Consider the following 24,503-nt stretch of genomic DNA (forward strand, 5'->3'; position numbering starts at 1 on the left):
GCAGGCGCCACACGCTCGGATCGCCTCCGCAGAGCGTCACAGCGGTGGATGCGCGCGAGCAGGAGTCTCCAACCCTTTAACTCCGGTGAGATACTTTGGCAAAACAAAAATGCTTCAGAGCTACTAGTTTTAGTGGTCACACGAAATGGAGTATATAAAAGAGCCACAGCGAGCCTGAGATAAAGTCCAGGTAGGTTATGGTGAACAGATGTCCCTGTTTCCCCTGGACAGTCCCTGGTTTGAGGCCTGTGTCCCCTGTCCCAGCAGATTTCTACAAAACCACTCATTTGTCTCAGTTTTATACAAGAAATGTCCCAGGTGTCCCTATTTTTGACCAGTTTGATCCCTGCCAACAGTAAAGAGGCTTAAACTCTTTTGGTAAAATACAGAAAAGCTGCTTAAAAATGACCAAAACACAAAGAAAATGTGACTAGTCATGAATGGGCCGAGTGCAGAAAAGTTTTCCTTAATTACACATTAGTTTCACCATTTTATTTCCAACCACCACAAACCAGGAGTGTCCCAATTTTTGATTTCGATAATCTGGTCGCCCAAAGTTAGATGCTTAAAAACATAAACCATGATCCATTTATTAGTGCACAAAGTTAGACATCAATATGACACAAGTGCAGTGGTAAAAGGCATTTAAATAATCGGATTTTACTTCAACACAATCTGTATAATTCAGAAATCTGTTAGTGAGCTGCTTTGAAGGAGGTGGACAGTTTCATGTAGCTCCAGAGCTGCAGGTTGGACTCTCCTGTGCTGAATAAAAACATATTAATAATAGAAGTGTGAAGTAGATTTGCACAAAAACAAGCTTGAATATTTTTTATGGTGTTATTAAAGATGCACTATGTATGTGTAATGTTCCACACTATGGCATTAACATGTGTTTACGTGTTTATTTAATTGCAGGTGTATTTATTGCTCAAAATACCCAGAAAAAACACACAAATTATATAAGATAAGAGAAAATATGATAATCCTTTACTTTAGGTTTATATAAATCAACTGACCAAATATTTGTCCAGTTTTAGATATGTTCAAACAGATATGTCCAACAATGAAAAACTTAAAAAAAATAATAAAAAAAAAAAAAAAAAAAAAATTATACATTAAATAAAATACAATTACAATATATATATATAATATATATATATATATAATATATATATATATATATATATATAATAAATAAAATAAAATAATAAAAATAAAAAAAATACATTAAGACTGAAAAAAAAATTATAATAATAAAAATACATTAAAAACATATATAAATTATGTGACATTAAATTGAGGTGGTGATCTGGACATGGGTTTCACTGAGGGAAAATGTTTTTATATTACGGGGACAATTAGTCATTGTCCCTGTTATTGTCAGTAACTTGTACCTGAACCTTAACTAGAACTTGTATTAGATATCCACACATTTAGACTAAACAAAGTGTGTATTTTGTTGCTTTATTTCTTTTAAAATGATGTATTTCATGCACTATTAATTACATTTCAGCACTGTCGGCTTGTTAATGATACTCCACAGTGTGTTTCCACAATCAGGGGACTGTTCATTTCAGATCTGGAATTGCCGATCTCTACTGAATTAATGGTAAAAGGAGCTGTTCACTTCATGACATCACAAGGAGCATTGTGAACTCTGGAGATGTAGACAGACTAATAATAAAACACAACTCCAGGTCTGTTTTTGATGAAATAACAACATTATAACATGACTTAGAGTTTATTTGGAGTAATACAGTACTAATACAGTGACACCTCCTCTGTCAAATCATTTCATTATAATATAGACATTTGAACTCTTCTGGGATGTGTTTTTGTGTGTATATGGATGTGTGATAAAAAGTGGCTCGTGTGTGTGTTCTGCAGTAGTGTGAGCGTTGTATGTAAATGTGAGTTTAGTCAGAGTGTCCCGTGGTAAATTGAAGGCATGCACAGGAGCTCTCCGGAGAGGGGCCTGGAGGGGAGCCAGATCTGAGCCAGCTCACCTAATTAAGTGACTGCAGCAGACTGGGCCACGCTGTCTCACGCATCTGTATGAAATCATCACCATCACTATCGTTAAAAAAACACACCGGAGAGAGGGAGAGAGGAGGAGAGAGGGAGAGAGAGGGAGAGAGGAGGAGAGAGGGAGAGAGAGGAGAGGAGGAGAGAGGAGAGAGAGGAGAGAGGAGAGAGAGGGGAGAGGAGGGAGAGAGGGAGAGAGAGAGAGAGGGAGAGAGGGAGAGAGGAGAGGGAGAGAGAGAGAGAGAGAGAGAGAGGAGAGAGGGAGAGGGAGGAGAGAGAGGGAGGATTGAGGGGGAGGAGGAGGGGAAAAAAGAGTGGGGGAGAGGGAAAGAGAGAGAGAGGAGAGGGAGAGAGAAGGGAGAGGAGGGGAGGGGGAGAGAGAGAGAGAAGGAGAGAGAGGGAGGGAGAACGATGGAGAGAGGAGGGGGAAGGAGGGAGAGAGAGGAGTGGAGAGAGAGAGGAGAGGAGGAGAGAAAGATGGAGAGAGAGGAGAGGGAAGGAGGGAGGAAGAGGAGAGGGAAGGAGGGAGGGAGAAAGGAGAGTGGGAGGAGAGGGAGAGGAGAGGAGGGGAGGGGGGGGGAGAGAGAGTGTGAGAAAGGGAAGAGGAGGTAGAGAGGGGGAGAGGGTTGGAGTGGGAAGCAGGGAGAGAGGGTGTGAGAAAGGGAAGAGGAGAGAGAGGGAGAGATGGAGGAGGTTGAGGGAAAAGAAGAAGGAAGGGGTGAGATGTGAGGGTAAGAAAAGTGATAGAGCGGGCAGGAAAAGAGCGGGTTGAGAGAGAGGGCGAGACAAGGGAAGAGGTGAGAGAGAGAGAGAGAGAGAGGTGGAAGGAGAGTGGGAGAGAAGGAACTAGAGGAAGATGGACAGGAGGAGGAGGAGGGGAATAGGTAGAGAAAGATTTAGAGAAGGGAGGAGGGAGAGAAAAGAGGGAGAGAGGGTTGGAGTGGGAAGCAGGGAGAGAGGGTGTGAGAAAGGGAAGAGGGGAGAGAGGGAGAGATGGAGGAGGTTGAGGGAAAAGAAGAAGGAAGGGGTGAGATGTGAGGGTAAGAAAAGTGATAGAGCGGGCAGGAAAAGAGCGGGTTGAGAGAGAGGGCGAGACAAGAGAAGAGGTGAGAGAGAGAGAGAGAGGAAGGTGGAAGGAGAGTGGGAGAGAAGGAACTAGAGGAAGATGGACAGGAGGAGGAGGAGGGGAATAGGTAGAGAAAGAGTTAGAGAAGGGAGGAGGGAGAGAAAAGAGGGAGAGAGAGGGGGAGGAAGGAAAGGGAGAAGGAAGAGGGGATGGGGTGCAACTTGAGAGGGAGGGCAGTGAGGAAGAGAAAAGGAAAAGAGAGGGTCAGAAAAGAGTGGGGAAGTTTGAGAGAGAGGGAGAGATGAGGGGAGAGAGAGCTGGGGTGGAGAAAGGGAAGAGGAGAGAGAGAGATGAAGGTGGAGGGAGAGTGGGAGAGGAGGAATAGAGGAAGATGGAGAGAAGAAGGTTAGAGAGGAGAAGCAACAGATATTGTAGGACAGTAGGGAGAGAGTGACAGAAAAGAAAGGTGAGAAGGAGAGATAGAGAGAAAGAAAGAGAGAGAGAGAGAGAGAGGGGTAGAGGTAGAGTCATATTTCAGAGGTTCAGACTTTCACAGAGAAGTCATTTTAAGAGAAGCTTTTAGTCCCAGCCACTTTAGACCACAACTTTAGACATTTAGGATCAACAACTAGAAAAAAATGATGTAACGTAAGTGATATTTCTTGACTTTTTGAGTCACAAACCTTCAAAAGTCCAATAAAAAGGAAATGTGGTGCAGGTCAAAGAAAAAAAATAAAAACATTTTTAATCCAACCTTTTGTTTGCAGTTTCCATCCAAGCAGTTTTTTAATAATTTATTTATTTATATATATTTTTTCAAAAGTCAGACAGATGTCCAACAAAAACTTAAAAAAACTGAAGGAAAAAAAAAAATCACTAAAATTACATAAATACATAAATTACCCCAAATTTAATTGGGGTTGTGTAAATTTTTTAATTCAACCTTTCCTTTCCAAAAACCTTCCATCTAAGCACTTTTTAAAATTAATATTTTTTTTTTTTTTTTCCTGAAACAGAAGTGAGACAAATGTCCATCAAAAAAGGGGGAAAAGAAAGAAAGAAAAAAAAGAAAAAGAAAAAAGAAAATACGATTACACAAAACTTAAAATTACAAAAATAATAATAAAAATAAAAATAATACAAATAAAAATAAAATAAAAAACACAAAAATTGCATAAATACAAAAATTACATAAAATTTTATTGGGGTTATGTAATTTTCCACATTGTTCTTGACAGTGTTGAGAAGGTGACTTTTAAAATGTATTCCCCTACAGATTACAGATTACATACACCAAAATGTAATCTGTAACGTAATCCATTAAATTATTTAAAGTGAGTAATGTAATCTGAATACTTTGGATTACTTGATTTGTTGTAGAGAAGCAAAGACTAAGATATCGCAGCATAAGATGTTTTATCTGCTAAAAGAAAATAAAAAGCCCAGACTTTACTGAACCGTATAAAAAATATTATTGATGGTCACACAGCATGATTTAGTCCTGTTAAATCCTGTTTTAGTCCTGGTTTAGATCTAGTTTAGATCTAGTTTAGATCTAGTTAAGACCTGGTTTTAGTCCTGGTTTAGATCTAGTTTAGACCTGGTTTAGTTTCCAGCAATGAGTGGAATTAAAAAGGGGAGGCAAAATGTGAAAACAGGAACATACCTCCATGTAATCCATTTATTTCAACAAAGTAACTGTAATCCAATTACCACTCACTTAAACAGTAACTGTAACCGAATACAGTTATTCATAATTTGTACTCTGATTACTTAACTCTGGTAAATGTAATCTGTTACTCCCCAACACTGGTTCTTGATCCCTTCACTAATGAACATGTACATGACATGAGCGCTTTGTAAGGGTCAGTCAACTCTTTTCAATCCGTTCTTCTTCTGCTCTGTTACTCGGTGTCAAATAAACACCACATATAAGAGCTGTCTTCACCCATAACCTCCTTCAGGTCCTGACCTTCCGGCAGAAACCCATTGGCCCCAACCCACACCTCCCCGCTCATGTGGGTGGAATTCAAATCACTCTTTTGTTCCATCCAATTGTTTCCATTAAAGTCAGGACCAAACCCTGTCTTCTCTGCCAACGCCACTCTAACCTCCACGTTTTCATCACAAATACTCTAATCAACTCAACACTCAAACACTGTGCTCATTCATTTGAGTTTAGGGTCAATGAACCAAAGGTGGAAGTACTCATTTGCATTTAAGTATATCTACTTGAGTAACTTTTTTATTATGCTACATTACAGGTCAGATTTGTGGAGAAGGAATTATTGTATTTTTGAGCAATATAAACACCTGTAAATAACATTTCTTTCCAGTTGATGCATTAGGGGGCGCTCTCACTGTGGAGCGTAGATTCAACTTAACAAAAAACATACACACACACCATAGAGAATGTTCCAAAGTGTGGTTTTAACTTTCTATTTCTATGGAATCATGCAGGTCACCTCCCAAAAGTCAGATGTTACGTCCAGACAATCACTCTTCAGTAATTGTTTGGCCAAATCTTTTTTCCCTCTAACTTTTTTGGCCACAGCGACCTCTGTAAATAACATTTCAGACAGTGGATCCATTAGGGGGCGCCCTGTTGCGTGTAAACCTGACCTTGTTGTTGTGTGATTAGTCTGATGGTGACCCCTCGGTGTCCGTCAGAAGACACTTGTCAGGCTGCATTAGTGACAGTGGAGCCCGCAGACCCCCACAGCGCCGCGTGACCTTGGACAGGCTCATTAAGTCCACTCATCAACACAACAGCACAACTACTTTAACACGAGAGGAAAGTGACACTACTGCGGCTCACTGTATGGGAGTCTATGGCCTTTTGTTCAGGGGTCTGGACGTCTGTGATGGTGAAAGGCACCTGCTCGTCTCTATGGACATGTGGCCACGTCTCCTCATCAATACCTCATCTGATCTTAGAAGCAAAGAAGTCAGGAGTGTCCAACCTGCAGCTCTGGAGCTACAGGAAACTCTCCACCTCCTTCCATGTAGCTCATCAAGGGATTTTTTAATTAACCATATTGTGTTGAAGTAAAATGTGATAAATTCAGTGCTCTTTACCATTGTACATGTGTCATTTTGTTGTCTAACTTTATGCACTAATAAATGGATTATGGTTTGTTTTTTAAGCATCTAACTTTTTCAAAATCAAAAACTGTAACAGCCCTGGTTTGTGGTCATTGGTAATAATAAAATGACGAAACAAGGGCGGAATTAAGGATTCATGACTAGTCACATTTTCTTTGTGTCCTGGTCGTTTTTAAGCAGCTTTTCTGTATTTTACTTAAACAAATGACAGTTTATGTCTCTCTTTACTGCTGGCAGGGATCAAATTGGTCAAAAATAGGGACACCTGGGACATTTCTTGTATAAAACTGGGACAAATCACTGGTTTTGTTTAAATCTGCTGAGACAGGCTCAAACCTGGGACTGTCCCGGGTAAACAGGGACGTCTGGTCACCATAATCTACCTGTATTTTATTTAAGGCTCCCTGTGGATTTCTTGTGACCGTTAAAACTAGTAGCTCTGTAGTATTTTTGTTTTGTAAAAGGTTGGAGACCCCTGGTGTAAGTGGACATAGCTAACCTGCTAGTCACCACATTCCACATAGGAAGTGAGCATGGTGCTGTCTACAGCTCCACTGAGTCTGGCTCCAATTAACATTAAATTCTAACTTCTGCTGTGAGTCTTGTCATTTTGATGTTAAAGTATTCATATTAACTCGCTCTACATGATCCTAATGTTTTTATTCCGCTGTTTTGCCCCTAAATATATTCCTATTCACAATATGGAGCTTGGCTCCTGCCAAGCCTTGATGAGCTTCATTTGACTGGCGCTGAAGGCTGTGGGTGACGTCACACTCACTCAGGCCACTTCTTCATACAGTCTGTGGTCCAACCTCAGCCTGATCTGAGGTTAGAATCACTACATAGAAGACTATATGAAATACTCACTGGAGCCAGTCACTTTTATAGCCACAGCTGCCCTGGAGCGTGTGGCAGCCATCTGGATGGAACAGCTCTCTCACGTCACAGCAAGAAGGTTCTGGGTTTGACTTCTAGGTTGACCAGGTCTTGGTGTGGAGTTTGCATGCTCTCCCTGTGTCTGGGTTTCCTCCAGGCGTTTGTTTTTTACTCCATCAGCATCAAACCTGCAGGTCAAATCCTCCAGCTGATGTCGAGACCAAGACAAGCTCAAGGTCTGGAGATGGGCCTCTGCTCCTGACAGGGGCTCCAGTGGGTGAAGAATGGGTCAAATGCAAAGAATGAATTTCCCTCGCAATGGATCAATACAATTTATCTCATCTGTAGATGTGGTTCTGTTGTATCCTTGAGCAAGACACTTCACCATTTCTTAGTATGAATGGTGTGTTAGTGTGTGTAAGTGTGTGTGTGGGTTTATGTGTAAGTAAGTGTGTATATGTGTAAATAAGTGTATGTATTTGTGTGTATTTGTGTGTATATGTGTGTATATATGTGTAAGTGTGTATTTGTGTGTAACAAAGTGTGTGTGTATACGTGTAAGTAAGTGTGTGTATTTGTGTGTATGTGTGTGTAAGTGTATGTAAATGTGTGTATGTGGGTGGTGTGTGTGTGTGTGTGTGTAAGTAAGTGTATATGTGTGTGTGTGTGTGTGTATGTGTGTAAGTGTGTGTGTAAATGTGTGTGTGTATGAATAGGTAAATGTGTGTATTTGTGTGTATATGTGTGTATATATGTTTAAGTGTGTGTGTATTTGTGTGTGTAAGTAAGTGTGTGTATGTGTGTATATATGTGTATTTGTGTGTGACAAAGAGTGTGTGTAAGTGTGTGTATGTGTGTATATATATATATATATATATATATATATATATATATATATATATATATATATATATATATATATATATATATATGTGTGTGTGTGTGTAAGTGTGTGTATTTGTGTGTAACTGTGTGTAAATGTGTGTATGTGTGTATATATGTAAGTAAGTGTGTGTATTTGTGTGTAACAAAGTGTGTGTAAGTGTGTGTATATGTGTAAGTAAGTGTGTGTATTTGTGTGTGACAAAGTGTGTGTATGTGTGTATATATGTAAGTAAGTATGTGTGACAAAGTGTGTGTAAGTGTGTGTATGTGTGTATATATGTAAGTAAGTGTGTAAGTGAGAGATAAATTGTGGTCAGAAGTGCTGTTGTGTTGTGGATGCAGACAGGCAGTCTTAACCGTCTCTCCGCCCCAGGGCAGCTGTGACCACACAAAAATACAGCAGCTTTCCAGTCACATGAAGAGTGAATAAATAAAATAATATAAAACAACTGTGCGTGTCCAAAATGTGCTCTGTAAGACTTTAGCATTAGTGTTATGAAGTCATAAGCCCGTCTTCATGAATAAATGATGTGTTACCAAAACGTAGCCATATCTGTGTGTTGAATATTTCAGGACATGGATCTGTGCCTATCGACGGATGTTTGTTTTGTTTTACTGGTCTTTAGGGCAGTGCCAGTCCCTTTAGTGCCAGCAACTCCTATATAACATATCTATTATTACTGATGTTTTTCTCGTCTTCAGCACACTCCCGTCTTATCGCAGGAGGTAGAACTCACACACATTTACATTAAAGATCCCGTATGACGCTTTTCCTGATCTACTGCGTGTTCCAATGTTTCCTCAACACAAACACACCTGGAGTTGTGTTTTGTTTCATTCACATGTTTAAAACACAAACCCTGCACATTTAGGCTGAGTTCTTCTCTCACACTGAAAACACTCTCTTCCACCTCATGATGTCGTGTGGTGATACAGGAAGTGCAATGTGTTTTCAAACTCCACACACCTTCACTAGAATCATTTGGATCATTTCAGTCCTGGAATTGCGAATCTCCACTGAACTTAAGCTAAAAGGAGTGGTTCACCTGAAAACTTATCACTTCATGACATCACAAGGTGGAGCAGAGCATTTGGAGCTCTGGAGAGGCAATAATAAAGGATTAATGGAATGAAACAAAACACAACTCCAGATGTTTTTGAGGAGGTTACAACATTCTAACATGATTTAAAGCTCACAAAACTTAATTTCTCAATATTCTTTATGTTTTGATTTGTTTTTATTGTGATTTTAATGCATTTATTATTCTCTAAAAAATAAATGAATGTATTTATTATTCCATAAAGCACTTTGTATTACTTTGTGCACGAATTGTGCTATACAAATTGCCTTTTGTATAATATTGGACCTTTAAAGAAATTAGCTGAATATTTTTTTTCTTCTACTTGAGTAATAGGCCTATTTGTGTTGAAGTAAGAGTACTCTTACTTGAGTAAAGTTGCAGTTCCTCTTCCCACTGTGAGTGAGTCTAAAGTGACAAAAGTTTATGTGACTTTGTGTTTCTTGCAGCTCCTTCAAATCTGATCGTTTGTCTCATTTTTGTGTTTGTCCTGAAATACCAGAATTTGTGACTTATTTCATGTTTTGCCCTTCATTACATTCACTTTAAATTATAAATCAAAGAGTAACTGTCTGGAAGTAGCATCTCTTTTTACTCTTACTTAAGTAGTACTTTTCCCAGATACTTTTATACTCTTACTTGAGTCAGTGGACCAATACTTAAAGGTGCATTGTGTAACTTGAGGGTCCGTTAAATGTTTTTCTCCATGGAGATGTTACTGCATTAAAGGCAGATGCTATAAATTACTCTAATATTTTAAATGAACAATATTCTTAATAAAGTAGAAATTAAGAAGTTCTTGAAAGGTGGAATGTGTAACTTTTCTGGTGGAGGGTCTGTCAAAAGCTTTTCACGGTGGAGATGTTATTGCTTTGTCTGGAATGTTCCACAGTATGGCATTAAACCTTTCTATCTTCATAGAGACCAAACCAAACTCAGTTACAGGTCAGATCTGTGGAGAGGCCACCCCGCTCAGTCAGAATGTCTGTTTTTCGAGGTATTTTTGAGCGATAAAACCACCTGTAATAGAGTAACATAAAGTAACTGTTTAATGTCACACTATGGAACATTCCAGACAGAGCAATGATATCTCCATAGAAACAAGCAGGTGACAGACCCCCAACCAAAAAGTTACACAGCCTAATTATTTTAAAGTAACGTTTGGCTCTGCTTCTTACAGTTTGTTAGTTCCAGCGTTAGAACAGAAGAGGCGCTCTCGGGACTTTGTGTTACTGTTTGGGTCACATGACTTGGACTGAGGAAGTACACTTTTATGTGCTTTGGCAAACCGACAGCAAAGGGCAGCGCGATCAATGAAAACACACGTGATTTTGGCGCAGAATTCACGCCAGTACCTCCACGTGTGTGTGCGCCAGAGGAGAGGATGGCGCGGGGATCCTGACGCGTAACGGCGCTTTGTTTTGGTCGTGCGTAAAGTTGTCATGCGTCTCCAAACCTGCCACCGGGACACTTTTATCCACGTATCGACTCTGTTTCGTGTCCGGGTGATGAAGCGACTTGTTGGGGTGTCGATACGGAACATGTCGGAGGAGAGACGGAGCAGCGGCGGCGCGCAGATCCACCCGGGGGGAGAGGGGAGCGAGGCGGGCGGTGGAGGAGAGGACACGAGGGGAGGAGGACAGACGGGGGGAGGAGAGGACACGGGGGGAGGAGTGGAGGAGACGAGCGGAGGGAACAGCCTCACCGAGGAGGAGATGACCATTCACAGGCTCCACAGACAGGCGTGTGAGGTGAGACACGGGACAGGAACGCAATAAATCTGTCTTTAAAGGTGCATTGTGTAACTTTTCTGGTGTTATTTCTGTGGAGATGCCCGGAATGTTCCACAGTGTGACATTAAACAGCTCTACTTTACTTTTATTCAATTACAGGTGGTTTTATAGCTCTAAAATACCAAGAAAAACAGACATTCTGACTGTGAGCGGGGTCGCCTCTCCACAGATCTGACCTGTAACTTGGTCTGGTTTGGTCTCCATGAAGATAGAAAGGTTTAATGCCATACTGTGAAACATTGAAGACAATGCAGTTACATTTCCATGGAGAAAAACATTTAACAGACCTTCAAGTTACACAATGCACCTTTAAGTATTGGTCCACTGACTCAAGTAAGAGTATAAAAGTATTTGGGAAAAGTACTACTCAAGTAAGAGTAAAAAGAGTTAGATGTTACGTCCAGACAGTTACTCTTTGATTTATAATTTAACGTTAATGTAATGTGGAGGGCAAAACATGAAATAAGTCACAAAATCTGGTATTTCAGGACAGACACAAAAATGAGACAAACGATCAGATTTGAAAGAAACACAAATGTTCAAATCATTTTATATTGTTACATAAAACTTTTGTCACTTTAGATTCACTCACAGTGGGAAAAGGAACCACAACTTTACTAAAGTAAGAGTACTGTTACTTCAATACAAATATTACTCAAGGAAGAGTCAAAATATTCAGCTAGAAAAGTACAATTTCTTTCCTTGGTCTGGTTTGGTCTGTATGTAGATAGAAATGTTTAATGTCATACTGTGAAACATTCCAGACAAAACGATAACATCAAGACACAACGGATTCCAGGCACTCCAAAACAGTAGAAAGAGGAAATTTCCTCGTGCGATGTGTTAACTTTTTCTACTGTTTTGGAGTTGCCTGGAATCCGTTGTGTCTTGAGTCTTGATCCTTTTTTCCAAGAGCACCTCTATTTGCTCCTACTGATTGGAACACCTGCAGCAAACAGCCACATTTTTGTTCTTTCTGCATAAAACGATAACATCTCCATCGTGAAAAGCTTTTGATGGACCCTCCACCAGAAAAGTTTCTCGCTCCACCTTTAAAGAACTTCTTTCATTTCTACTTTATTAAGAATATGTTCATTTATAAATTAATTTATAGCCCCTGTCTGTACCTGCACCTGTCCTTAGTGTGATCTATAAGGTACTTACAGATGAGACAATAGAAATATGTAAATGCATCACATCCTGTAAAAGTGATGAATGATTCTGTAAATAGAACAGTTCTTATTTACATACACTCATTAGTGGCTTTAATTGTTATTTAATGATGTGGGATATGCAGGTGTAAGAGACGACAGACTGGGCCTTGTTACCAATGAAATGATGAAACTTTGAATTTGTGGATTTAATTGTTGATATTTTTGATCAAGATGTAATAGATCAGGAGTGTCAAACTCATTTTGATCCGGGGGTCGTATCCAATCTACTTTGATCCCAAAGGAAAACTCATGTCATATAAACCCCAAAAATAACAATAAGTTCAAATATTTGTGCAGAGAAACAGAAATCTATTACAGAAATCTTTTTTTATTGATGAACTTTTTCTTTTACAAAATATTATAATATTATGAACAACCTGAAACTTTAAGAAAAATACAATTTCAACACAAAGTTTTAACATGAACTTGTATGTAAATAGGAATAAGTCAGTTTTTGTTGTAAAATCCTGCACTCGGCTCCACTTTTCTCATGTTGGACATTTTTCTGATGAGGGTGTCACGGTCAACAGTCAAAACGATCGTCCTTTAAGAGCGTTTGGAAAGAGACAAGTCTTCATTTGTGCTGCTCTGGTGGGAGGGGCCACGTACAGAGACACTGGAGACGCTGCTGTGATAAACACCACAGAAAATTAACAAGATTTTAATAGAAAATAGAATTCAAATATTTGAGTAGAAAATCAGCCGAGGGCCAGATTAAAGGTCTTGGAGGGCCGGATCCAGACCCCGGGTCGTATGTTTGACACCCGTGTAATAGAGGGACATCAGCAGGCTCTACGTGCTGGATGACATCATGTACAGTTAAAGAAGCAATATGTAACTTTTCTGATGGGGAGCTGCCACCTGCTTAAGCCGTTGCCTGGAAGGTTCCACAGTATGACATTAAAACTATCCTTAAAACTGACCTTTATTTTGTTACAGGCATATTTATTGCTTAAAACTGTTACATTGTGAGAGCGCCTCTCCACAGATCTGACTTGCGTCACCTGTTGGTCTCCATGGAGACAGAATCATGCAAATCCAACATGTGTGTTTGTGCAAGTATGAATGTTCCAAGTTCACATCAGGACCAAACCAGGACCAAACCAGGACCAAACCAGGACCAAACCAGGACTAAACCAGGACTAAACCAGGACTAAACCAGGACTAAACCAGGACCAAACCAGGACCAAACCAGGACCAAACCAGGACCAAACCAGGACCAAACCAGGACTAAACCAGGACTAAACCAGGACTAAACCAGGACTAAACCAGGAGCAGTAAACGCAGTGTAAATGTACGCAGGAGTTCTCTTGACCATTTGAACACCTCTGACTGTCGCTTTGTCTCGTCACATCACAGACTCTTATCGTTTGTGTCACCTCCTCCAGAGACGCACCCTGCTGCTCCCCTAATGTGCCCTCTGAATCTGACGGGACGAAGACGGGGTGAGGAGAAGGGAGACAGAGAAAGAGGAGGAAGAAAAGAAGGGGAGAGAGTAGGAAAAGGAGGGAGAGTTAGGGAGAGAGAGAGGAGGAGGGAGAAGAAGAGATATAGAGAGGGAGAGAGTGAGGAAGAAGAGGAGGGGGGAGAAAGGGAGAAACTGAGAGAGAGGGGAGGAGAGGGGATGAAGAGGGAGAGAGAATGAAAGAGGAGTGGAGAGGTGTCAGGAGCCTGAGGCCTTCAGGCTGATCTGCTGTAAATATTGGACTTCACATTCAGACTGAGCACTGCAAAAATATCCATGTAAAACTACTGAACAGGACTGAACCAGGACTAAACCAGGACCAAACCAGGACCAAACCAGGACCAAACCAGGACCAAACCAGGACCAAACCAGGACTAAACCATCATCTAACTAGGACTAAACCAGGGCAGTGTTGACTTTTGATATTTGATATTTAAACCGTTTCCTCTAAATAATTGGACTGGTTTCTCTCATACTGCTGCACAAATGTCAAGTGGACGGGTCATGATTCTCCACAGATCTGACCTGTAATGTCCCTTATAGATGTCTCCCTTGAGACAAGTTTAATTTCTACCACAGAACATTCTGGACAAAGCCATAACATCTCCATGAAGACAAGAAGATAACAGAAAATGCACCTTTAGATAAGATCATTATTGAAAACAGTAGTAGTGCAGTGTTGTAGTATTCTCATGCAGACTCACACAATATTCATACACAAAATAAAATATTAGTACTTTCTTTATGTTACCAAGTAGGGGTGAAACAATATCCAAGTCTCATGACACGATATCGTCACAGTATGAACCTCACTGTACGATATTTATTGCGATGTCGTGGGAAAGCTCATGATTAGAGATGTAACAATATCCAAATCTCTCTGTACAATATTTTCATGATATATATCTCACAATATTTATTGTGATATTCTGTGGAGGTTAAACAGCTAAAACTGTTAATATGCCACTTTTTCCTCTTAAAATGCCTTAAAATAAGACTTAAAAGTGTTAGAACTGTTATTTCTTCTTGTAGTCTGCACTGAAATGGAGTAAAGTATCATGGTCTACGTCAGGGGTGTCCAACCTTTTTCCTGAGGTGAGCTCCTTTACAAAACAAAAAGGCCAGAGAGTTACTCATGTTAACGGCTGCAAAAAATATTTATGATTATAAGAAAGAGGGTGAGTTTTTGTGTACAGTTAGATGCCAATGAAACATAAACCACTGTCCATTTATTAGTGCAAAATGTTGGACTTCACAATTATACATTTACAATAGTAATAGGCATGGAATTAAATCAATTCTTCTTATTAAAATAATAATAATAATAATAATAATCATCATATTCCTCTTATCCCTATATTCATTTATTTAATTTACTTATTACTTTATTTATTCTTATTTGTATATTTTTTTTTATTATTATAACTACTACTACTACTACTACAATTACTACAACTACTACTACTACTACTACTACTACTAACAACAACTACTAGTACTACAACAACAACTACTAGTACTACAACAACAACTACTAGTACTACAACAACAACTACTAGTACTACAACTACAGTACTAGTACTACAACTACAACTACTAGTACTACAACAACAACTACTAGTACAACAACTACTATAACTACTACAACTACTACTATTACAACTACTACTATTACAACTACTATAAGTACTACTACTACTACAACAACTACTACTATTACTACTATAACTACTACAACTACTACTATTACAACTACTATAACTACTACTACTACTACTACTACACACAATAACTACTACTACTACTACTACTACAACTACTAGTACAACTACTACTACAATTACTACAACTACTAACTACTACAGCTACAAGTACTACAGCTACAACTACTAGTACTACTACTACTACTACTACTACTACTACGAGTACTACAACTACTACTACTACTACGACTACTACAACTACAACTACTACTATAACTACAATAACTATTACGACTACTACTATTACTATTATTACTATTACTATTATATATATTTTATTATATATTTTTTACAAATTGTTTTTCTCTGTGACATCTGCTTTAAGTGTACACAAAAAATTAAATCAAATAAATGTTTTTCATCATCACAATTATATAATTTCGAAATCCTTTGTGGAGCTCCTTGGAAAGAGGTGGTGAGCTCCTGGTAACTCCTGAGCTACAGGCGGGAGACTCCTGGTCTGTGAAGTTCCCTCTGTGTGGTTTTTTTAGCTATTGCTGCATCATAACTCTTCATTTAAGCAAAGACACTTGTAATTCGATATATTGTGATGGTCCACGATATTATTGTGAGAACTTTGACGATGTAATATCACAATATTTCAGTTATTGTTACATCCCTTTTACCAGGAGATCTTATGATATTGGTTTTGATGAAATGCCACTAAAACATTTTGTCGTGTTAATGTCATATTTAATCATTTTTGTAGTATTCAAATGAGTAGTGTCAAATAATAAATGGCTGTAGTGTTGATTAGAATCTGATTCTTGATACTTCTGACGCCCTGTGAATGCATCGTGTTGTGTTGGTGTTGCTCTGAGGGTCCGATGATGCAGATCGGCAGCTTCACCTCCAAATTCGAGTCATTTCCGCTTGTGTAGCTCTTCCTTTTTTTTTTTTTTTTTTTTTTACAGTGTCCCCCCCAGGCGTTCCTGCTGTAAATATTGTGCTCCAGAGCTGTGGGTGAGGAACCTGGAACGTCCCACCAGACCTGTGCACCAGCCGTGCCCCCCTCTCCTCACCCGCTGTGCCCCCCTCTGCCTCCCTCTCTCTGCCCGGCGCTGGCTGGCATGTGAGCTGACAGCCCCGTGTCACCCAAGGGCCCCGGGGTATTCTCCCTCCTCCTCCTCCTCCTCCTCCTCACCCCTCTCTCCTCTGTCACTGCCGCTCACAGGCCTCACCATAGACACCGACGATATCAACACTTCAAACTCTATTTCGATACTAAGGAATAGACTTGATACTCAATTGTGATACTCTCTTTCTTTAGACAGCTTCTGCTTGTTCTGATCCAGCTCCAGATCCTTCTTCAGGAAAGGTTCTGCTCTGTTCTGTCACTAGAACGTTTTAGTATCGATACCTGTGAAAAATGACAATCTAGTTTTGTATTTTTTTAGTATCGATGATGATCAGATTTTCGATACTTTAGACAACCCCAGTCAGTGTTGCTCACAGACCCCTCCTCTTCTCTCTTCCTCCTCTCCTGTTCTTCTGCCTCCCTCCTTCTCTCTCTCTCCTCCTCCCTTCTTCTTTTACCTCACTTCTCTCTACCTCCTACCCCTTTCCTCCTCCCTCTCTTCCTCTATCCCTCCTCTTCCTCTCTCCTCCTCCCTTCTTCTTCTACCTTTTTCTCCCTCCTTCCTCCTCCTCCCTCCTCTCCTCCGTCTTCCTCTCCTCTACCTCAATCCCTCTCTCCTCTTCTCTCCCCTCTCCTCTTCTCTCCCACCTCCTCTTCCCTCCTCTATCACCTCCTCTCCTTCCTCTCTCCTCTCTTTCCTCCTCTTCCCTCCTCTCTCTCTCCTCCTCTTCCTCCTCTTCCTCCTTTCCTGTCCTCTCCCTCACCTTCATCCCTCTCTGCTCCTCTTCCTCCTCTCCTCTTCTCTCTTCTCTTCTCTTCTTTTCTCCTCTCCCTCCTTCTCTTCCCACCTCTCTCTTCCTCTCTCCTCTTCCTCCTCCCCCTCTCTCCTCCTCCTCCTCCTCCCCCTCTCTCCTCAGTCTTGTTCAAAGCTTGAGTCATGGGTCCATGAGGCTCTGACTGAGAGGTGACATTTGTGCTTTTCCTCAGAGACAGACGAGAAGTTCAGGGTCTTTAACTTTCACGAGGTGTTTGCATTTAGACCACACGACGTTTGGGGAATATCTTTAGTTACAGGCAGGTTTAGTCGTAGGTTTAAATCCTCTCCTTTATTTAAAAAGGTAAATGACCAATGAAATGTTGTGGCCGAAGCTCCTGGTCAAAGTCTCGTCAAACCTCAGACGCTCAGAGGGTCCGGGTCTGGTTTGTATTTGGATGGGAGATCGCTGGGAAAACCAGGTACCACAGTGGAGCAGCAGAGGCTAAATTGGCATTGTGTCCTTGAGCAAGACACCACCCGCATTGTCTAGACTGAGTGTGGTGTGTGTGTGAGTGTTGTTGAGGGTCTGATGATGGGTCAGTGGTGCAGATTGTCCCAGGGCATCTGTGGCAAGTGTGGAGTGAATGAATAATGCACAAAAGTGTAAAGTGACTTTGAACGTCTGGAAAAGAGCTGTGTAAGACAAATACATTCTTATTATTTGCTTTTGTTAGGTCACTAAATGAAACTTTGAAGTACGACATATTGCTGAAGAAATATAGATGATAAAAGACAATAATGTATACTACTTACACAATAACCCTAAAGCAGGATTACCTCAAATACTATTGTAAATGTACAAAATGGCTGAAAGCATTAACTGCAATAAATGAATGTAAGTACTTAGTTTGTGTCTATAATGATAGTAGTTAATAATAGTCATGTGTTCATCTCTCTACAGCTTCAATGTTTTCGTAGTACAGAAAAATAACAAAAAGTTCATAAATACTGACCCCTAAAAATGATAGTTCCATCAAACATATTGAGCAGTAAGTCAGTGCAGTAATAATCAACGATGAGCCCAGTCAAAAAACAAATGTGTATTGTGTAACTTTTCTGGTGAAGGGTCCGTCATATGCTTTACTGGAATGTTCCACAGTATGGCATTAAACCTTTCTATCTTCATGGAGACCAAACCAGACCAAGTTACAGGTCAGATCTGTGGAGAGGCGACCCCGCTCACAGTCACAATGTCTGTTTTTCTAGGTATTTTTGAACTCTAAAATCACCTGGAGCTGAATAAATGTATATAAATAAATACATAGAATAAATAAATAGAGCTGTTTAATGTCACTGTGGAACATTCCAGGCAGAGCAAAGACATCTCCATAGAAACGAGCAGGTGATGGACCCTCAACCAAAAATTTACCTAGTGCACCTTTAAATTATGAACAGATTAAATTGTGAAACTGAATGTATAGTCCAAACACAAACCATTTAACCATGTGTGGACATTGCTTATAGCCAACTTACAGAGTTTATTTAGAGCAGGGGTGTCAAACATACGGCCCAGGGGCCAGATCCGGCCCTCCAAGACCTTTCATCTGGCCCTCGGCTGATTTCCTACTAAAATATTAAAATTATATTTTCTGTTAAAATATTGTTATTTTTCTGTGGTGTTTATCACAGCAGCGTCTCCAGCGTCTCTGTACGTGGCCCCTCCCACCAGAGCAGCACAAATGAAGACTTGTCTCTTTCCAAACGCTCGATCGTTTTGACTGTTGACCGTGACACCCTCATCAGAAAAATGTCCAACATGAGAAAAGTGGAGCCGAGTGCAGGATTTTACAACAAAAATGGACTTATTCCTGTTTACAGACAAGTTCATGTTAAAATATTGTGTTGAAATTGTATTTTTCTTAAAGTTTCAGGTTGTTCATAATATTATAATATTTTATTTTAAAAAAAGAGTTCATCAATTAAAAAAAGATTTTTGTAATAGGATTTGTGTTTCTCTGCACAAATATTTGAACTTATTGCTATTTTTGAGGTTTATGTTTTTTTTGTTTTTTTTTGTCCACTTTGGGATCAAAGTAGATTGGATATGGCCGCCGGACCAAAATGAATTTGACACCCCTGATTTAGAGCATTTGGCCTGAGTTTATTTGTAATTAGGGCTGGATATCATTAACAAGTTGCTGCTACGATACATACCTTGATACAGTTGGCTTTTGATTCAATATATTTCAGATCGTTTTGAAACGGTTCAATGAAAATAAATGCTAAAAAATCATGGCTGTGGTACTAAAAGTCTTTGTTAAACCACATCTTGTGCAAGGTTCATATGAAACACAAACATTTTAATCATCAAAACAGTGAAAATGTCAAATGTGTCACATAAACGAGTTTCCTTTCACTAAAACAACAAAACTGTAGTTGTAACAAAATAATTTGGTAAAATATATAAAAAAAAATACTCTTGGCGATATATCGATACATCAGCCCATGATATCGATGCTGTATCATCACATTAAACAGTACGTAATATCAATATTTCAATGTTTTTGCACACCCCTGTTTGTAATGGTAGTGGAAAAAAGTCATCAGTATGCAGCATCACAGCGCAGGTAAACGTACATATTTCCCCCTCTCATAAAAGGGACAGCATTTAATTGCTAAGATTAGAAGTTGCTCTGTTTACATCTGTTTAATGCTGCAGAGGTCAGCGTGTTCTCCTCCTCCCCTGACCCAACGCAATCTGTCTCCTTCAATACCTATACAGCCCTTGTATGTTTTTTTTTAATGAAATACAGATAATATTATTTGCTTTGTTGCGTCTTTGCAGGCTGGCGAGCAGATGTATGTCGACCCTGGCAGCGGGTACAGGGTTTTCACGGAGAATGCCCACCGCGATCGAGGCAGGTGCTGTGGCAGCGCCTGCAGACATGTAAGCACCAGATTGTGAGTGACCCCAAACCAGAGCGTGTGTGGACCGCTTTAAAGCAGCACGCGCTTTTAAACACACTAACACATGTTCACGCACTGCTGTTTGGTCGTGTGGTGTTTTGAATGTCCTCGGAGGTAAATAATATGAGCAGGTGACATGTTGGGAGCAGCGGGCGGCCAGCTTAAGAGAAGGGTCATTTCTACAGATCTAAGATACAGGTTAAAGGTCAGGTTAGCTGGAGGATTAGTTTATCCTGAACGTTTAAGGATCATGGGGCAAATTAAAGTTAATTAAAGTCAACATGCTGCACTAACACGTGTTGATCAATGTGCATGGTCACATATTTAATAAATAAACATAAATATAAAATCTCTACACCAAGACTAGACCAAGACTAAGACTACGTTCAGACTGCAGGGTTAATGCTCAATTCATATTTTTTTGTAAAATCTGATTTTTTTTTGCAAGATTGTTCACATTTTCAGTTAAATGTGACTTGTATGGGATCTCCAGTGTGAACTTTAAACACCCCAAAATTGTTCCACATGTGCATTAGAGGACATGACGACGTCACACACAGTGAGCGTGCTCAGTGTTTACGGAAGTCGCCTAAACATGGACGCAGCATTGAGCACCTGGAGATTCTAAAGCTGCTGTCGTACCGGAGCCAGAACATTTGTTTTAAGGAGGAGATTGAGAAGGAGAAGATCGAGGTTTTCGGTCATGGTGTTTGTGTGGTAGTGGCAGCAATGTCCGTAGAAAAGAAATGTTTGGGTGCAGAGCCGCACCCAAGAGTGGAGGGATTGATTTGTGCTTCTCTGATTCATTCACACAGAGTTCACACACAATTTTTGTATGACGAGAAGAACATTTGTGTACATTTGTGAGTGTGTAGGTGGGTCGCATTTGAAAAACTCAAATCTGTGTCGTTCAGACTGTCATTCAAAAATCAGATACAGGAGCATAGGGGCAATAAAAATTGGATTTGGGTCACTTCAGGCTGCAGTCTGAACGGAACCTGAAGTGCTTCGTTGCCATATTTGTACTTAAACATGTACTTAACTTAACATGTAACTTTCTGAAGGTGGCACATCACCTGCATGATTCCATGAAAATGGAAAATTAAAGCCATACTTCTGAACATTATCGAGATAGATGTTTGGTTTGTTTTTTCTGCCTATAGCCAAAGAAACAGTTTTTGACAAAATCTCACATACTGTGGCTTTAAGTCCAACCAAATGTGGAAAGTATGTTGGGTGAGAGGTTAGCGTTGTTGGAGTTTACATGTTCTACTTGTGTCTGGGTGGTTTCCTTTAGGGCCTCCAGTTCCCACTATCATATAACATCCTGACAAAGACTAGCTCAAGTTCTGAAGCTGCGTGTCCTGACAGTCCCTGGTCTGACAGGTTGCCTCAGAAACCACTGAAGGATGGGTCAAATGCAGAGGACAAATTTCTCTATTTTGACACTTCAGAAACTTCAAGAACTTAATAAATGAATATATTATTAGATTCATCTCATGATTGCAAATAAAATCATACATTTCTTGCATCTACATGTGTTCAGAACCTCCTGCTTTTATTGTGCTCAAGTTTATGAAAGACACAATATAAAAAGTAGGGATGGGCCAATATGGGAATTTCCAGTCGATACAACTGAATTGAATCCAGGATAGAAACATGTTGCATTTAAAAAATCATTGCTCTTTTTTACATTTATAGATATTCCCTGTTCTTTCTGTCTCTGTAGTGTCCGTACGGTCAGGTGAACGTGAAGGACCCCGCCAAGAAGAAAAGATTCAACTCTCTGTTCTACGTGTAACTCTGCACAGCTGGAGATACATGACCTGAAGTCTTGAAGGAGGAGTCTGAGTCTGGTCACCTCTGCACCGTCACACCTCGAGACAGATACAGACACGACCTGGACGCTGTGATGTCATGAGTGAACTCTGACTCTACAAACCTGAACTCTGTCTGCAAACGCATCTGGACACATCTACAGCACGGTCATCATGGTTCAGTCCTGGTTCAGACCAGGTTCAGTCCTGGTTTAGTATAGGTTCAGTACAAATTTAGTCCTAGTTCAGTCCTGGTTTAGTCCTGGTTCAGTCCTGTTTTAGTCCTGGTTCAGCTCTGGTTCAGTCCCTGGTTTAGTCCTGGTCCAGTCCTATTTTAGTCCTGATTTAGTTCTGGTTCAGTTCTGGTTTAGACCTGGTTCAGTCCTATTTTAATCCTAGTTTAATCCTGGTTTAGTCCTGGTTTAGTCCTGGTTCAGTAGAAGGTCAGTACTGGTTTAGTTCTACCTTAGTCCTGGTTTAGTCCTGGTTTAGTCCTGGTTTAGTCCTGGTTTAGTCCTGGTTTAGTCCTGGTTTAATCCTGGTTTAGTCCTGGTTTAGTCCTGGTTTAGTCTTGGTTTAGTCTTGGTTTAATCCTGCTTCACTGCTTCTCTCAGTGATGCTGCAGAAATCTCCCAGTCACATGTGATGTCTTTTCTCTTTCTTTTTTCCTCATAAGCCGTCATACTTATTTTGACACTGACAGGTGGGTGAGCCAATCAGAGACATGCATGGTGTCAGTCAGACCTCAGGGAGCTTCACCTGTGTCCAGTCTCACATGTTCATAAACTGTTGCAGAAGTGTGTATTGTGCACTTTAAACAGACAGGGGGTCATGTGACTTGTGCTGTCGTTATTTGGAAAAGTGCAGATGCATATTTTTAGATTGTACCAAATGATGAAATCTGAGCTGCAACTCGGCAACTTCCACCTCCAGTGAGTCCAGGACCAACGCGCCTCTCTCCTCCTGGAACCATTTCACTAAACACTCCATTTTGGTTCGTTTCTTTCGCAGCTGTGCCTTCAGTTTCATTTTTTGTTTTATCTTTAAGAGTATTAAACAGATCACATGCCAAAATCTCATTGTAATCTGATTTCTGGAGTTATCAGATTACTCAAGTGTCATCTGATGTGAGTTATCTGATTTCTGACTGTTCATACCTCTGCAGCTTTTGACGAGAAAAAATATGCATTAAAGAAGGAGAAAAGAAGAGAAGACTAGTCACATTTGCACATAAAAGTACAGTTACATTGCTAGTACTGTAACTGTAACTGAGTACAAGTATTGCTGCCAAAACTGGACATGCTGTGGCTTTATGTCCAGCTGAACATGGTGAGGGGTTGGCGTTCCTGGAGTTTGCATGTTCTACCTGTGTCTGGATTTCCTTTAACTTTTCACTGTAAAAAATCTGAATTTAATCTGAGAAAACCTTGGACTAACTTGGTGCTAAATAAAAAACAAGATAAAAAATGTAATCTTACAGAAATACCTACAAGACTAGATAAGTTGTCTTCACATGTAAACCACGACTATGAACTAAACACATGCTTTTCTTTAACATTTTCTTTAACATGACCTTTTATTTTGATATCATTATTAGTTTGTACGACCACATACCAAAAAAAAACATTTTTCATTCTCACTGTGGTTTATTTTGTACGATCAAAAGCGATAAACTTTAGTGCCTTCTTTATCATTATTATTACCACATTTTTGTACAACCACAAGCGAAAATGTATTTGTTCATGTATGTGTGTGTTTATGCATATGTACGTGTATGTGTGTGTGTATATATGTATATGTATGTATGTATGTGTATGTGTGTATGTATGTGTGTATGTATGTATGTGTGTATATATGTGTGTGGGGGTGTGTATGTGTGTGTGTGTATGTATATATGTGTGTGTGTATGTGTGTATGTATATATGTGTGTGTGTATGTATATATTTATGTGTATGTGTATATGTGTGTATGTGTGTGTTTATGCATATGTACGTTATGTATGTGTGTGTGTGTGTGTGTGTGTATATATATGTGTGTGTGTGTGTATATATGTGTATATGTGTGTATATATGTGTGTATGTGTGTATACATATCTGTATGTGTCAGTCTTGTGTTAAGTCAAACAGCTGGGGTAGGACATGATAATGATGTTTCTTAAACTTGAGCCTCCTCCTTTTGAGCACCAGAAATGGTCCAAACATAAACATGTACAAACCCTTATGTCTGTAATGTATCTTGGTCAAACTGAAAATTGAAATGAAGTGAAATGATTGTGAGATATAAAAAATGTTGCATTTTGATCCTATTTTATGGTGACTTTATTATATTTATAGGTATTTACTCAGGATAAGATGAGACAATTTCCACAAGCAGAATTATTTTGTATGTGTCCTGTGCTCTTACTGCTTAAAAAAATGTATTACAATCCCATCTGACCCTGTGTCTCCAGAGTCTTCACCTGCAGACAGAGACACGTCCTGTATTTGTCTCATTCTCAGTTTATGTTCATGTCTCATGTGAAGATCACAACCTCCAGAATTCCCTCCTTGAGCTGCAGAGGCTGCACTAGCACTGACTCAGGACTGGAGCAGGTGCTGGGGTTTAGGTAGA

General features: G+C 39.9%; 1 protein-coding gene across 2 annotated transcripts; it reads left to right on the top strand.

Annotated features, from left to right (window-relative positions):
- The first annotated feature begins 10,294 nt into the window (after window positions 1-10,294).
- On the top strand, window positions 10,295-23,376 carry cunh1orf53 (chromosome unknown C1orf53 homolog). 2 transcript variants are annotated; one of them, XM_055165313.1, is made up of 3 exons: window positions 10,295-10,790; window positions 19,955-20,070; window positions 21,806-23,376. In XM_055165313.1, the coding sequence occupies exons 1-3, from the start codon at window positions 10,482-10,484 to the stop codon at window positions 21,822-21,824; spliced, it is 444 nt and encodes a 147-aa protein (XP_055021288.1). In that variant the 5' UTR covers window positions 10,295-10,481; the 3' UTR covers window positions 21,825-23,376. The 2 variants fall into 2 exon arrangements, with proteins under 2 accessions (XP_055021288.1, XP_020783342.2); XM_020927683.2 differs by having other exon boundaries at window positions 19,955-20,056.
- Window positions 23,377-24,503: the final 1,127 nt, after the last annotated feature.

This window comes from Boleophthalmus pectinirostris, unplaced genomic scaffold (genome assembly GCF_026225935.1).
Source record: "Boleophthalmus pectinirostris isolate CB_2022bp ecotype Guang Dong unplaced genomic scaffold, ASM2622593v1 HiC_scaffold_7, whole genome shotgun sequence".
NCBI lineage: Eukaryota > Metazoa > Chordata > Actinopteri > Gobiiformes > Gobiidae > Boleophthalmus > Boleophthalmus pectinirostris.

Coding starts and splice junctions, on each gene's coding strand:
- cunh1orf53 (XM_020927683.2), top strand. CDS start 10,482: ATGCGTCTCCAAACCTGCCACCGGGACACTTTTATCCACGTATCGACT. Junction 10,791..19,954: donor TCCACAGACAGGCGTGTGAG/GTGAGACACGGG, acceptor GCGTCTTTGCAG/GCTGGCGAGCAGATGTATGT. Junction 20,057..21,805: donor GTGGCAGCGCCTGCAGACAT/GTAAGCACCAGA, acceptor CTGTCTCTGTAG/TGTCCGTACGGTCAGGTGAA.